Here is a 15,176-nt window from a genome sequence, read left to right as displayed (position 1 = left end):
GGACATTAAGTATGATAATTGAAATATATTTATAGAGAACATCTTTAGTATGTGTACCTGTTAAGTATTTTGTTTTGGTGCATTATCTGCCGTGGTGGTTCTAGGAAGGTGTAATAATACTGTGGCCCTGGGGAAAGCAGAGGGTCTTGTCCAAACCATACGATTTCAAATCTTGATCCTGTCCTTATTAGCTGCATGACTTCGAGTAGGTTTATTTCATATTCATATTTCACCTGAAGTTTGATAGTAAGTACTTTCTGAAACAATAATATTGATAAGCCAATTGAAATTAGTGGGTGCTAAGTAATGAGTATTAGACGAAGACATGGCCTTGCTCTCAGGGAGCAAACTGTATGTACTTGCAGAGAAACAACAGGCATGTGTGACGCACCCAACCACAATAACAGAGATAAACAGCCAGAGCGTGAAAAGATATGGTTAAGTGCATGATAAATGCTTTAAGGGGTCAGAGATGGAAGAACAGAGAGCAGGCGCTGTACGAGAAGATATTCACATCAGCGGAGATTTGAACTGGGCCCTGAAGGGCGCGAGGAAGACAAAGGGATACCAAGCTGGACAGCCTTAGACAGTGGATGAGCCATCGTGCCTGAGGAGCCGGCTGTGGGGCCACGCGCATTTGAAGATAAGCCTAGAAAGGCAGGCTGGGGTGGGCGAAACCAGAGGCCGGTGAATGTCAAGCTAATGCATCATATGGACGACGGAAGGAGACTCTTTCCAGCTCCCTTTAATCTGTCCTAAACCCACCCAGCTCCACAGATCTACCGATCCCTTCTCCCGAGGCCTGGCGACAAGCAGCACGAGATGAGAGACTGGGCACGTCGCCTGGCGACTGGTGTGTGTCTCTGCCAACTGCATCACTCTGGCCATCGCTCAGACCTGTGGCTCCTCCTCTCTCATTCTCTGTCCTTTTATTTTTCCACGCACTTCGGTCAAGTTTCCCAAGTCTGACGGAAAACGCCTCCTGGTCATCGGGGCCTTCGCTCACAGCTCCGATGAGAAACCGATCCCTATTTCTCGCACTTCCTGAGACCATGCTCCCCACCCGCCTGGTTTACCTCGAATGTCATTTTCGCCTTCGTGATTCTTCTCGCTGATAATGGTGCTCTAGAAATTTTGACTCGTCACCTCTTTTCCACTCTGGACTGTTTCATTGTGAATCTTTTTATTCCGTTTTGTATCATAATTGAAACATAGTTTTCGACTTCCTTTGATCACAGTCGACTTTGTGTCACTTACTGGTATAATTTATAGCATTACCTTTATCATGACAATTATTGAATATCTCCAGTCTTCTGCCTTCTGTTTCGTTTTTACTTTAAAAAAATTCTGTGTTTTTTTTTTCTTGTTATGCCTTTTGTTATATGAACTATAGTCTTTCGCTGTGATTTACTGGTGAATTCTATTGGTGAATTTCCAATGTTACTTATTAGCTGTATTAGCACCAGGAGAGAGCTTGCTTCCCCTATTTAGAATATATTAAGGCATTACAAAATAAAATACTATTACTTTAATAAAATACTATTATATTAAGGCATTACCAAATAAACTACTATTATTAAAATCAACTTCATTTCATCTTTGCTAACGAATTTCCACTTCTAAACTGGTTACGTCTTTATGAATTTATTTCGATCTCCTGTCTAGGCCGAAATAATATAATCCAGTCAGTGGAAGATTGAGAAATTATAAAATTATCTCAGTTTCCCCTTTGTGACTGCACACAGACCCTTTCAAATAAGCTCATCTGCAGTTAGCACTGGACAATGAGGTCACTTTTCTGTATACACCTGAGCACCTGCACATCGCAGCCCTCAGTCCAGGTGGGAGAGAGTTCCAGGGACATGGAGGTGGCATGCCTGTTTCACGAAGGGCTCGCTCTGTACTTCAAACGCCTCAGCAATCACTGTTAGAGCCGCTGCTCCTGTGGGACACGTGAGGAGGGGACACTCAGGGACAATATGTGCTCTGTCACTAAACACTTCAGCTACAAGATGGGGAGCCCAGGATGGGTAGGCATGTAAGCCTGAACTAAAGCCCAAACCGTGGGCCATCTGTGCTGCCTGCCCCCTGCACCCCATTCTGTCCCACTAGGCCCTGTGCTCGCACATAAGCTTGGATCGAAGGACAAAACCATGTGTAAGAGAACACACTTTTAGATAGATTCACGGAGTCATGCTTAAGCAATCAGGCACAATCCTGGATCCACATTTCTGGGGTTCAAATCTCCACTCGTCCGCATACCAGCCGTGTGCACTACAACAACACTCCATGACTCAGTTTCCTCAAATGTAAAATGAGGACAGTAACGGTGCCTACCTTCATAAGGCTGCTGCGCAGATTCAGTGAGTCAACGTACGTAAAATGCTTACACGGTTCCTGGCACGGGGAATTGTTACATGATGTTTGGTAATATTAGTGATAAGCAGAATTATAGAGATGAACCCAATGGGTCTTGCCCTTATAAAGTCTCCTCCCTTTCTGATCACGGGCAAAACTTATCGATATGATGCCCTTTTACTGCTGTGATGACGCCATGTCCCAAGTAAGACAAAAGGGAGATGATGAGGGTGAGGGTCATATCATCCCAGGAGCCCTTTGAAAGCTGAGTTTCTTTTAGCTGAGAGCCCAAGGAAAGTCAGAAATTCAAAGCATGTTGGGGGTAGGGTGGAGTTCGACATACCGCTGCTGGCTTCGAGGTGCCAAGGAATGCGGGCAGCCTCTAGTGGGACAGTCCGCAGCGGACAGCCAGCACGGAAATGGGGACGTCAGTCCTGCAACCACAAGGAAGTGAATTTCTCCAGCAGCTGACCAAGCTTGGCAGCACAGTCTTCCCTTGGCCTCTAGACGAGATCTCAGGCTTGCTAGCACTCCGATCTCAGCTTTGAGGTGCCCCGAACACAGAACCCAGTGCAGTCCCCCTGTCCCTACCGAACTGTGAGATGATTCAGAGATGTCGCCTTGTGCCACTAAATTTGTGATTGTTAATTTTTGCAGCCATCTAGAAAACTAAAGCATGGTTATCAACATCACTCGTGAAATCGTCCTTCACTCCCGAGGCCCACAGCAGAGTGGGTGTGCAGCTCCTACCTGCTTCTGTCTCGTCTCACTGGGACTTCCAACAGGGAGGGCATGCCCCGAACTGGAGATATCCCTGTTACACCACTTTGCCATATTACCTGCCATAAGATATGGTGACACCAGTTAGAAAGCACCAGGAGAGAGCTTCCTCTCCTATTTAGAATATTCCTCCCCTTGCCATGTAAACTCTACTCTCTGAAAGGGTCACCACATTTTTGTGTCTTTGAAGGCTTCATTTTGTTCTTGATCCATGTAAGAGATCGTTCCTTAGGAAGTAGTGTGTGTGTGTGTGTGTGTGTGTGAGAGAGAGAGAGAGAGAGACAGACAGACAGACAGACAGACAGACAGACACAGCAGGAGATGGGCCCTAATCATTGACAATTTGCAGAGCTTTGAGGATGGACTTCCTTTTACGTTTTTGGGTCCCCATTTTTCTCGATTCTTTTAAATGTCACGTGTCCCTGGTCCTGTCATCTTATAGTCCCTTAGGATGAGAGAAAAATCAAACCAACCAACAAGAACAAAAATATCAGGAGAGCAACATGGCTCAAGTAAACGATTTTTGTGGCATTTCACTGTGGTGTGCCAAACTACGCGGATTCCATTTCTGGGCGGGGGGAGGGAAGTAGGGGAGCAAGTCTTCTACCTCCTGTTGCTCCTCGCCGAGCGGCCTTGTTGATGCGGCCGGCTGCCTCAGAGAGCTGGTTTTTAAGAACAAATTAGGTGAAATGGAGAGGCAGGGATAGCTTAGGATTTGGAGAGGAGCGATGCCGGCTGAATAAAGTTGACTGTGGATCATTTGAAACAAGGTCACGGTTATACAGTGCTCACAGGTCTGCGGACGCCAAGTCACTACGAACCCTGAGCACCCTTATTCCACGGAGGCTGAAAAACTGAACTCTGAGGAAAATATAGCCACAGGGAAGATCTTGTATTTTTCAGAGCGCACACGGGCATGGTAAATAGAAACCGGAAAAGCCATTTCCTGACCACAGAAAACACCGTTAGAGAAACCGTGCTTATCCCAACCCAACCCTGATTTTGCTGGGATGGGGCCATATTCCTCTATGATGGTCTCTTAATCTCTCTTTAAAATTCACGTTGTGTATCTTTAAAGAAAAATATGGCTCTCAACGTTCGCTTCAGGAGACTCAGAGTATGCTTCACGTATTTCTCACGCACGCAAACATCCAGTGCCATCAACTCGTTGGGAGAGTCCTTCAAAAGGTCACCCAGCATTTCCATCGAGAAATATGGAAGGGAGGCCGAGCGAAATTAAGATTAATAGGTACACGGAGGGAAAGAATAGGAATTGAAGGAGTTTGAAATAAGATGCTGAAAAGTCCAGATTCATTTCTCATCGAGTTTGAGGAAGGAAGGAAGGATGAAGTCCAAGTTTGCCAAAGATCATTTCCTCTTAGGAGACAATGGGAGGAGCAGACACACACTCAGCTTAGACCCTAACCCCGCCTCTCTCCCTGCTACTTACTTTGCATACGCTACTCAATCCCTGCAAGGCTGTGTGGCTGCATTTGCAAAAACAGGGATAGTAACAGTTACTCACTTTGTAGGGGTGTTGCACATAATAAAGACTCAGCCCAAAGACTGGGACGTGGTAAGTGATCACGGCGATGGGATTATTGCGATTACGAATAATATCATTTTCATATCTAAATACAACAGCTGAGTCTTCCAAGCTGTAGTATGGGAATTTCATGCCCTAGAAAGAAGCACGTTTGGCAGATTCCCTGCTTCTGGTGAATTCTCTCTGATGGCCTCTACCCATGCATAGTCTTTTTTAAAAATCTAAAACGAAAAACACCCTCTTTCCATTTAGTCAAAATATCTCCAGAACCTGGCTATGAGTAGTCAACTTTTACTCAGGATTTGAAGGAGTAGGGATAGGGTGAAAATAGACCCCACTGGACAGAAAACAACTGAAAATTAAACTCCAGACGCCACTTTTTTGCGTGTCAGGATTTCTCACACGCTGTCCTGTCTCCTTGGATTTGGGTCTCCGGCTATGTTGGGAAGTCATCTCCCTCTTTCTCCTCCCCCTGCCAGTGCATACACCCCAAATCTGTTGCTGTCTGGTGCACAGAGCAGCAGCTTCTGTCCTTCGCCCCGACAATGCTCACATTCGCAGATCCCCTAACGCACGGAACCGCCCCAATATGCAAATGTCCACCTCCCCCGCTTAGCGGCGGTGAGAAGCGGAAGGGGCCGGGCAGGGCTCGCAGAGGTGCCGGCCGCGCGCCCACCTGGCCCGTCGATGTCCTGCTGTCGCTGTCGCCTTGCGCGCTGCACGAACGCGCCCTGGCCTGGTGCCTGGTCCCTGGTCCCTTTCCCGGCCTAACCCTCCGGCAACATCGCGCCCCCAAGTCGCCAGATCTGAAAGTCGTTTGGGTGGAAATCCTGGGCGTGTGCAGAGAGGAAGCTGGGCCCCGGATGCTGAGACGAGGTCCGTGGGCGCGCGCGGCCGGCCCGGAGCCCGAGCAGAGGTCCAGTGGCAAGAGAGGGACTGTTAAAAAGCTCTCTCTGAACTGCCAACAAAGAGTCAGGGACAAGTGGGCGGGTCGGCTGTGTGGGAGGGAGGAAATGAGCCTGAGAAAGTGGCCGCACCTCTGCTTCATCTCTGCACCGCCCCCACCCCCAGCCCGCCCCCCAGGTTGCCTCACACCCCCGTTTCCACGAGCATTATCATCTCCAGCCTCCGCCTCATAAATGCAGACTAAAGTGTATTAGATTCTTCCTCACCCCCAAGTTTGCTGACTCAATTCATTCTCCCCCCGCCCCCACCTCCACTTCTAGGACTTCCTGTTTATATTGTCACTTGATTATTTATTTTTAGCCCTGAGGTCGGAAGCTTTTATTCTGCTAGGCGTTGGCAGGATGTCAATGGAATAAGCCTGGACTCTGAAAAGATCATTGTGCAGGCCTGGCCTTGATCCCTCCCAGGGACAGAGTGCCAGTGTGAGCCACCTCACACTGCCCCTACACCTGCCTGGCCAGCCCAAGGCCTGGTGGCGTTCTCCCCAGGCCGGCCAGCGCAGCATCAAGAATATCAGAAGTAGAAGTGACCTTAAGTTTTACCTGGCCCAGCCCCTTACTCTTGATTGGAGAAACTGAGACCCAGAGATATGACTGATCACCCCCAAACTCATACATCAAAGTGACAGAACCAGACCCCAAACCGCGAACTCTTAGTTTCTCAGCTAAGGCTCTTTCCTAGACATTGGGGAATACCTTATGGAACGAAATCATAATTCTTTAAATGTCAAGATTTCTCCATATTTATTACTAACATATTTATTACTTACATATATTTTTTTCTGGACCGTGTACTTACATTCATGAAAAACGACAGTCTAGACTCTCAGTGGACGCTCCTGTCATGGTACCCACACGCCCTTCCACTGGTTACTGTTTCTCTTTAAGAAACACAAAACCATTTTCTGCCGAGAGCCAGGAGCAGCAACCTGGTGTGGCTCGCCACCCCGGACTGGCTGCCGATGCAGTGAAGGCACACGCTTCCGTGCCCAGGACAATGGCCTCTTTGACCGGGACTATACCAAACCAGAATTACAAGTGTGTGAGAACAAACAAGGCCGGAGTCAATCTAAAGTTGTTCTACACTCTGTTTCATCAAAGTCAATGCATTTCCGTTCCTATGTGCAGGGCCCGGGCTTGCTTAATTATAGGCACGCAGGCCGAATGCTAACGGTGCATGAGGACAGTCTGGGACTGGAATCCAAGGCCCTTTTCTGACCTCTACAGGCCATTTGGAGGAAAAAAAAATAAAAAAAAAAAAGGAATCTGCTTCTGGAAAATTACAGAGTAGGAGGCATTGCAGACCAGGCAGGGGCTGAGGGAGATTTTTCCTGGTTCTGGACACAGTTGTGCCCTATTTTCCTGCAGCTCTGCTATCTGTGTTTCATAGGTTACCGAGGCAACAAGGAGGCGGCCATTCTCGGGAGATCTTTGGACTGGAAATTAAGATCTCGATCAACCAGCATCTGCTGAATGAAGGCCCACCATGTCTGGGCACCGTGCTCGGCCCTCAGGATATAACAGTGAACAGAATTGTCTTTATTCTCCAAGAATGTACAGTCTGGTTGTGGGGCGTGGGGTGTGGGGGGTGGGTGGTGGCAGAGAAGTCCAGTGGCAATGCCACACAGTGAAAGCCAGGGTAGGGCTTCTACGAGGTGCCTGGGACACTCAGAATCAGACCGAGGAGACCAGAAAGTCAGCCAGTGGCCAACACAAGAAGGGCCCAGGTGCCAGGTTACGCTTGGATTTTATCCTTAGGAGCCAGGTTGGCCGCTGAGCTGCACAAACAGATTTTCATTCCAAATAGGATCTGGCAGCTCAGGGAAGAAGGGGCTGGCGAGGAAGCTGAAAGAAAGGTAAGCAGAGTAGCAGGGAAGCTATCGCCGAAACCCAGGTGAGAAATGAGCCAAGAAGAAAGACAGGTGGATGGATTCGAAGCACAGTTAAGAATAAGGCTTGACAAGACAGGGGGACGCATCTGTCTCGTGAGTGTCTGATTACCTGTCTTGCTCAGACATTGGGCTGTGCCTCAGGCACACGAAGAAAGAAGACAACACAGGCACCCATCCAGAGGATCAAGTTTAGGAATACGGAGGCAGAGACTTCGGTGGGAAGATGTGATGAAGACGTGACTTTGAACCTGTTGAGTTTGAAAGTGGGTTGCAGGAATACGGAGGCAGAGACTTCGGTGGGAAGATGTAAGTGGGATGTAAAGTAGGCTGCTGTACAGAGATAACCAGTATGAGTCATTTCTCTTTGACTTGAGGATTGAAAGCAACAGCAACGTACCATCCCAGAGCCATGGAACTGGTGTGTGTCCTCCACAACAGGGGTCCCCAACCCCTTGGCTGTGGATTGGTACCGGTCTGGCCTGTTAGGAACCAGGCCACACAGCAGGAGGTGAGCGTCAGGTGACCGAGCGAAGCTTCATCTGTATCTGCAGCCGCTCCCCAGCGCTAGCATCACCGCCTCAGCTCCACCTCAGATCATCGGGCATGAGAGTCTCATAGGAACACCGGTCCCTGGTGCCACAAAGGTTAGGAACGCTGCTATAAAAGGCCCTTAGAGGTCCATGAAGAGACACTTTTCCTTGGAGTGCAGGCTCAGGTGCCAGGCTGTCTGGGTTAAAATCATGACCCTGCTACTTGCTAACTATACCATCCCAGGTAAGTCCTACCTTCCTTATGCCTCTGCATCCTCACCTGTAACAGGAGCATAACGAGCGGGCTTACCTTTCAGGGTTAGGTTGTGAGGCTTAACCCTAATAATACATGCAGTGGTCTTCGACTATTGTCTCTGGTGCATGTTTATATTCAGCACGTCATTTTTCTTCATGACCCGAACGGGCTTAGAATGCACACATGCTGGAAGACCAGTTCATGGCCTATGCTGGTGAAGCAGGGCCTCACGTTCGATCCCAGAGGCCTCCATTTTGATTTCTGTGTGGCAGTGTGGCATTAAATCATCACCTAGCTATTCTTTGCTTTTATAAAGAAGTGTCTGATGATAAACTCTCACTCACCTGTTTTCTTGCTTAAACCTCAATTCCAACTCCACTGTGTTAGAATGTGTGTAATTGATGATTTTAAGTTATATACAACTGTATTTTCTTTTATTATTAGGCACTGAAAGGCTATAACACAATCCATTTTTATCTTTAAAAAAAAAACCCGAACTATTTTACCACTCTCTTTCTTCCAAACAACATTGTCTATCAAGAGTCATTCGGGCACACACAAAGCCAAACCACAACGCAAACGGAAAAGACATCTGTTGGGAAGACAGCAGACGGTTCCAAACCTAATGAATTATTTTTGCCCAAAAAAGCTGTCACGGTGAGCAGCCCAGGCTCCTGACCAAGACTGGAGCCCTCCAGGGGCCGGAGCGGATTGTCCCAGCAGGAAGAAAGGAATCCATCATTCTAATATGTATGTGAATGTTCAGGTGCACCGCCTGGACCACCCCCTGGAGTCTCTCACAAGGACGGCTCAGGCATCGCGCGAGGGCACCCTCTCCTGGCCGAGGGCAGAGCCTCCCCCTCGGAACACGCAGTGGACCCTGCAGCGCAATGGTGCAGGCTGGGAAACAGAAGCTGTGCTCGAGGACCGCTCTCCTTACAAGAGCGACGGGACCTTCCTTCTGTTGGCGGCCCTCAAAGTGAGCTTGAAGCTCAAGGGTCAGGCTATTTTCAAAGGTTCTTTGTAGCTCCGAGTCCTCTTACTGGAGGCCTGGAAGGTACTGGCGCCGATGGAGAGAATTCTTGGGAACAGGACGGCACAGAGGGCCCTGGAGGCCAAGTTGGCACAACACGCATGCGGCTAACGTGCCAGTTCAGCTAAGTCAGTTCAGCCCCTGGTCCAGAGCGCCTGGATGAGGACCGCGTCCGCCGCGGCCACGGACAGACTCTGTCCCTCCAGTCTCGCCGCTTCATCTAAACATTTGCACGTCACAGGCGAGGACAAGGCCGCCCTGCTCCCTTAGAGGTTGGGCTGCTCCAGCGCCAGGTGACCTCTTAGAGAAAGCAGTTTCCCTTCCGGTGACACAAACTGATTTAAGATGGAAAATAGAGGAACTGAAGGGAAATACACAGGATTTCATTACAACATTGGATGTCCGGGTTTGAGGCTGGGGTGAAGGTACGTTTTCAAGTATCTTCCATGTGCCAAGAAGAATGCCAGGCGAGGGAGAGAGAATGGACGGCAGGCCCATGCATCTTGGAGCTGTCTGTTCATTGGCGGGTGGGGACGGGACTGTTAAAAACACATAAATAAAGCGGTAGATGGCAAGCGTGCTCTAAAACGGACATAGAAACAGTACGATCTGGGCACAGAAGAGATTATATAGCTTGGCTGGGGTGATTAGAAAAGGTTTAACAGAAGAAAGCTGATATTTGAACCGCATCTTGATACCCCGAAATGATGTAAGGGGAGATGCTTATCAGACTGAGGAAACCGTGTAAAGGTTTGAGAGATCGGAGAGGCCATCTGGGGAGCTGTGTGTTTGTGTGTGTACATGCTCATGCACACTCGTAAGCGCGATGAGATAGAAGGAAGCGATGCCCCATGGCCAGTGGCACATGGACTGAAGAACAGCAGAACCTGAGGTCAAGGCCAGACTGGGAAGGCATCTGCTCAGAGGTCTAGACCTGCTCCTGCAGGACACATGGTGACACCAACTGTCAGCAGATTCCACTCTGGGGGATCACGGAAGCAGAATCCTTAGCAGGTCACAAAAAAGCATGGAGCTTCTCTACCCACATTAGGACCATCCCAGCGTGAAAAAAAGTGAGCTCCCTACCTTTGCCCATCAGAGAAGGGACGCGAGGCTGCCCAAGAAACCTGCAGGTCTCCCACAAGCCCTCTGTCCTCAAGTCCTAGCCGTGTCATGCAGAGAACCAGCCGACAGTTGGTATAGGACAGCCGCGTGCATGGCCTGGCCCCAATATCGCCTCTCTAGACGCCCGTCCGCTCGGACACTGCAGACCACATCTGCGTCCTACCAGAGCCCACAAGTCCCTGAATTTCTTCAGTGATCTCATTTGGCTCTGAGTGGGTAGAACATGGTATTCAGAACAATTCACCAGAGTGGTTTGGCCAGCGACAGACACATCTGGCCAGTCTGGAAGAGCCACTCCCGTGACTCTCTGGAGTTGAATTGCAAATGAGCCCATCACACTCGCAGGCTGAAAATCGGTGAGCTGTGACCCAGATTGGCCTCCCATCCTAGTGGGAAGGGGAGTCTGTTCTTTCTTCCACCCCCACTCCCTCCAAGCAAACTGCTCCTCAGCTGACTGGCACCTGGGCTCAGTGGCTCAGGGTGGGATCCCAGGGGTGCCAGCTCACTCCTCCTGTTTCCAGAAGTGCCTCTGGCTTCTAGGGATCCTCTCCATCTGCGTACCCGATAGACTCCCCCATATTCAACATGGCCCCACATTGCACTCATTATCTCTCCTTTCACCGTGGATCTGCTGCTCTTCAGCTATGATAATGCCACACCCAGGATGTTCTCCAGACTACTGAGCGGCCAGCACCGCGAGGACGCCACACACAATCAGCCGTTAGCGAACGGGACATCGGTCCTGAGGCAAACGTGCTGACATCAGCCCCGGATGTGCCTCTGGCACAGCTTTGTTCCCCAGCACATTGAGAATCAAGTTCAGCCTTTTCATCGAGGCGCATCTAACGTGGCTCGGTCAGATCGACGCCAGTCTTTTCGATGTCAACACCGGTCATTCTCCTTTCCCCACATGCAAACACGTCTTTTCAACCCCTCGCACTAAACATTCTCTTCCAAGCGCTCACCCCATCGCAGGCCCTTTGCACGAACGTTCCCCGGTCCCTGGCATGTTTTCCCTTTTAGTTTTTACCAGAAAACTCTTGTGCATCCATCACGAATCATCTAAATTACTGTTTTCTCTTAGTTGGCTTTTCCCACTATCGCTGTGCCCATTAGATTAGGTCATTCTGTATTGTCCTCTGCATAGATCGCTCCATAATGGCCTGTGCTGCTACAATAAAATGTTTACTGTTCATCTCTTCCACGGAACCGTGAGCGACTTGAGGACACAGAATGAGTCTTTTTTTTTTCTCTGCATCTTTAGAGCTTCATAAAGGACATGACACATGGCAGGTATGTAATATACTTGTCACACAGGTGAATCAATAAATAGACCATGTTCCTGGTGTCTCCTGAACACACCACACAGAAATTTACCTGCCCTGGTCACTTCCTATCGGAAACACGCTCGATGACTAGAAGGTAATATTGAAGATGGAGAAGTTCAAGGATGTTGTCAGCTTGGATTTGAACTGTGTCTGTTCTTTTCCTGAAACCTCTCATGTATGTCACAGAAATCTGAATGCCTGAATGCAAAGGGTGGATGTGTGATTTCTAAACGACGGCAAGGAAATTTGAAAAAAGTTGGAAAAATGAGGCCCTGTCAATAATGACACCAAGCATAACACAGCACACATGCCTTGCTCCTAGGCCTGGGTCTAAACTATGGGCAAGTTTTGCTCTGTGGATTATGTGAGTAAAACAGCCTAATTACGAAGCAGCCAGCCCCTGTGCGTGGCGAAGCCAGCACAGAATCCAGAAATAGGGTGGCCGAGCTCACACGGCCTGGCTTTTCGCACCGACACCGTGGTGCGCGTCTGAGGGTGAAGACACAGCACAGCTGCCAGTCCAGTGGCCGGAGACGCGAACTCGGGGCTAGGGGCTGACTCTTCCTCCCTGTCCTGGCCCCTCCTCTTCTTCCTCCCCCTCGTCCTTGTGGAAGGCCCACTCCCGGATCTGCCGGTCCAGCTCGGAGCAGCTCCCTTCCTGGTCCGAGCTGCTGTCCGTGTTGTAATCGACCTCCTCCATGCAAGGGGGCTCATCATCCAGCTCTGAGGAGTCGCTGCTGCTGCTGCTGCCGCTGCCGCATCTGCCACGGGCTCCCGGAAAACATGGAGAAGAGAGGAGAAGAAGAGAAGGGAGGAGAAGGAAGGAAACATACGGTGGAGGGAGGGGCACGGAAAGAGGGTTTTGACAGAGGAATAAAGGCAATTCAATGGAGAAAGGATAGAATAATCTGTTCAAGAAATGCTGCTGGAGTCATTGTACATATACGTGCGAAAAGGAGGAGGAGGAGGAGGAGGAGGAGGAGGAGGAGGAGGAAATGAAAAGAAACGTTACCCAAAGGTAAGAACATTCACAAGAGGTTGGACAAAGAGAGCGTTGCATGCACGGTACCCTGACCTCAACCGTCACCTTGACACTGAGACAGAGGAAGGAAATGGTAGAAAATCGGCGGCTTCCTTCTTCCTTTGCCAGCAGAGTCTGCCCTCCTAAGTCCCATCGGAAGATTGACAAGTCACAGCGTGTGGACGGCCTCACGCACTTAGAAAGCTTCGGTTTCAAAGTGAACAACTCCGAGGTGGCCACCACGGAGTGTCTGAGATGGCCATGGCTTTCGTCCACCCCCAGGAAAGGGAGAGGTTGGAATTTGGGTAGGCAGGACTCAAAATCCCTCACGCTTCCCACTCTAACAGCGCTGGGAGTCACATTGCATAGTCCTCCATCATGACGAAGGGTTTGTTGGAATTAGAAAATTAATCCAGGTGGAAATTAATAAGTGAGAGAGTGAATTAATAAATGGGAACAGCTCCCCTTTGTTGTCTCCCCCCACCTCCCTTCAATTTATTTACAAATGGACGACCAGCAGGAGATGCAGGGAGGTGACAGGGACAGACAACAAACCTCGGCCATGTCTTGCAAACGAGGGGGATTCCCTTCCAAGGAGCTGTGTATCTCTTATTTGCATGCGGTGCCTTTCTCATCATTCCCTACTTAAGACTTCACCAATTAGGATTAAGAGCGTGCTGGGTCCCCACTCTGAGATTTATAGCAGGCACGCACTCTATAAATCAGGCAGAGCTGTTTTTTCCACCTGCTGCGCCATGCACGACAAAAACGGGCCATCGACGGCGTGGTCTCATGTTAGCTCGGGAAATGAACCAGAGGCCAGCTCTTAATTGTCTGCTGACAGGAACTGTGTCCACGCTGTCCGTCCGCAGTACACTAAAGGGGCGAGCTGGTGGGACACGGCCGGGACGGAGAGGAAGGGGGAGAAATGAGAATCTTGTTTCTGCGTGACATCGTTACCGCCCTTCACGAGCTGCACTGGGTGCTGAAGGGAGGTAAGAGCTGCCCAGCTGTAACTCGAGCTCAAGTCAGCAAGGACGCTGAGTGCCTGTGACTTCACTGTCACCACGCTAGGCGCTGTGCTCACGTGCTGTCCACCATCAAGAGCTTGAGTTTAGAGACTGGTCAGGAGACTTTCGAAAACCCCTGATGCTCACAGAATAGCAACAAGGATACCTCGAGAGTTGCGAATACTAAATGAGAAATACATTTAGTATTTCCGCCTAGAGGAAGGCCCTGCAGAAGAAAGGCCATCGACAGATTTTAATTCCACCGCTCGTCGCGGGTACTAAAGATGTTAACATCTGGTGTTGCAGGAGAACACGCGTTGAGACTGGCTGCTTCCCACCGGGGTTACTGCAGTAACGGATGCCAAACCATCCAAGCTGGCACTGCTAATAATTTCTTGAAACCGTAATTTTTGGTGTGCCATTTCCAAATTCGAGAACTGGCAACGATTCTCTGTAGCTCATCCCATGCAATGTAAGCATCAGTGGATGGGACTTTCATAGAGTCCAGCCGGTAGGAGTCTGTGAGTAAACAACGAGGCCGGTCTTTTGCTAACGAGACCCTGCCTTTGCTCACAGTGGAGTCGAGTCCGAGCACGCATGATCTCGAACCTTTCCGACTCCTGTCAGGCTGTCAGGCACTACTTGTGAGCATTCAGACACACCAGACTGAATTTTTTTCTAAGCTTTTATCTACGTAACCAGTTTCTTATACCTAGAAGGATCTCCCTCAACAGCTAACGAAATAAGATATAGCATTTTTAAAAGCTCACCTTAGTTTTCACCAAATGACTATTTTGATAATTCCATCTCTTACTGAAATTTTCTTCCTCTAAATACTAATCAGGAGAGAACATCAGACCACACAGCAGCCCAGGAAAAGCTCAAAGCTCAGAGATTCAAGTACGGTTTCTACTGAATGCTTATTGCTTTTGCACCATGGTAAAGTCCAAAATTTGTAAGTCAGTGTTTGTCTGTGTATATAACGAAGGCCTAAAATAGTTTAATTATGTTTCCCACTTATCTACCCAAATGCAGTGTGAATATTCCATCTGATAAGTAAGGAAATCAAATCAAATCCCATGTGCACGTACTTCCTCTTCTGTAAAAACCTAAGTGTTTCTCCCTGTTCCTCTTCATAAATAGCCCTGGATATTATATGTAAAACAAATACAAGAAAACTCTGAAATGTAGATGAAATATGGAGAGAGGAAAGGAAACTGGACTGAGGTCTCGGGACCTGAAACTACGGTGGAGGTGAGTTCCCCCTGGGTTTCCTTCTGGCCTCATCTTGAACTTGGAGCTGGAGAAGCTGGCGACCTGAACACGGTCAAA

General features: G+C 49.1%; 1 protein-coding gene across 1 annotated transcript in view; it reads right to left on the bottom strand.

Annotated features, from left to right (window-relative positions):
- Positions 1-12,360: 12,360 nt before the first annotated feature.
- AGBL1 (ATP/GTP binding protein like 1) overlaps positions 12,361-15,176 on the bottom strand; it is a 505,804-nt gene continuing 502,988 nt past the window's right edge. The window contains exon 24 of the mRNA XM_015593333.1: positions 12,361-12,574. Coding sequence (XP_015448819.1) covers positions 12,361-12,574 — 214 coding nt within the window. The remainder of the gene's footprint in view (positions 12,575-15,176) is intronic.

This window comes from Pteropus alecto, unplaced genomic scaffold (genome assembly GCF_000325575.1).
Source record: "Pteropus alecto unplaced genomic scaffold, ASM32557v1 scaffold60, whole genome shotgun sequence".
Taxonomy (NCBI): domain Eukaryota; kingdom Metazoa; phylum Chordata; class Mammalia; order Chiroptera; family Pteropodidae; genus Pteropus; species Pteropus alecto.
This window is presented reverse-complemented; position numbering and strand designations above follow the sequence as displayed.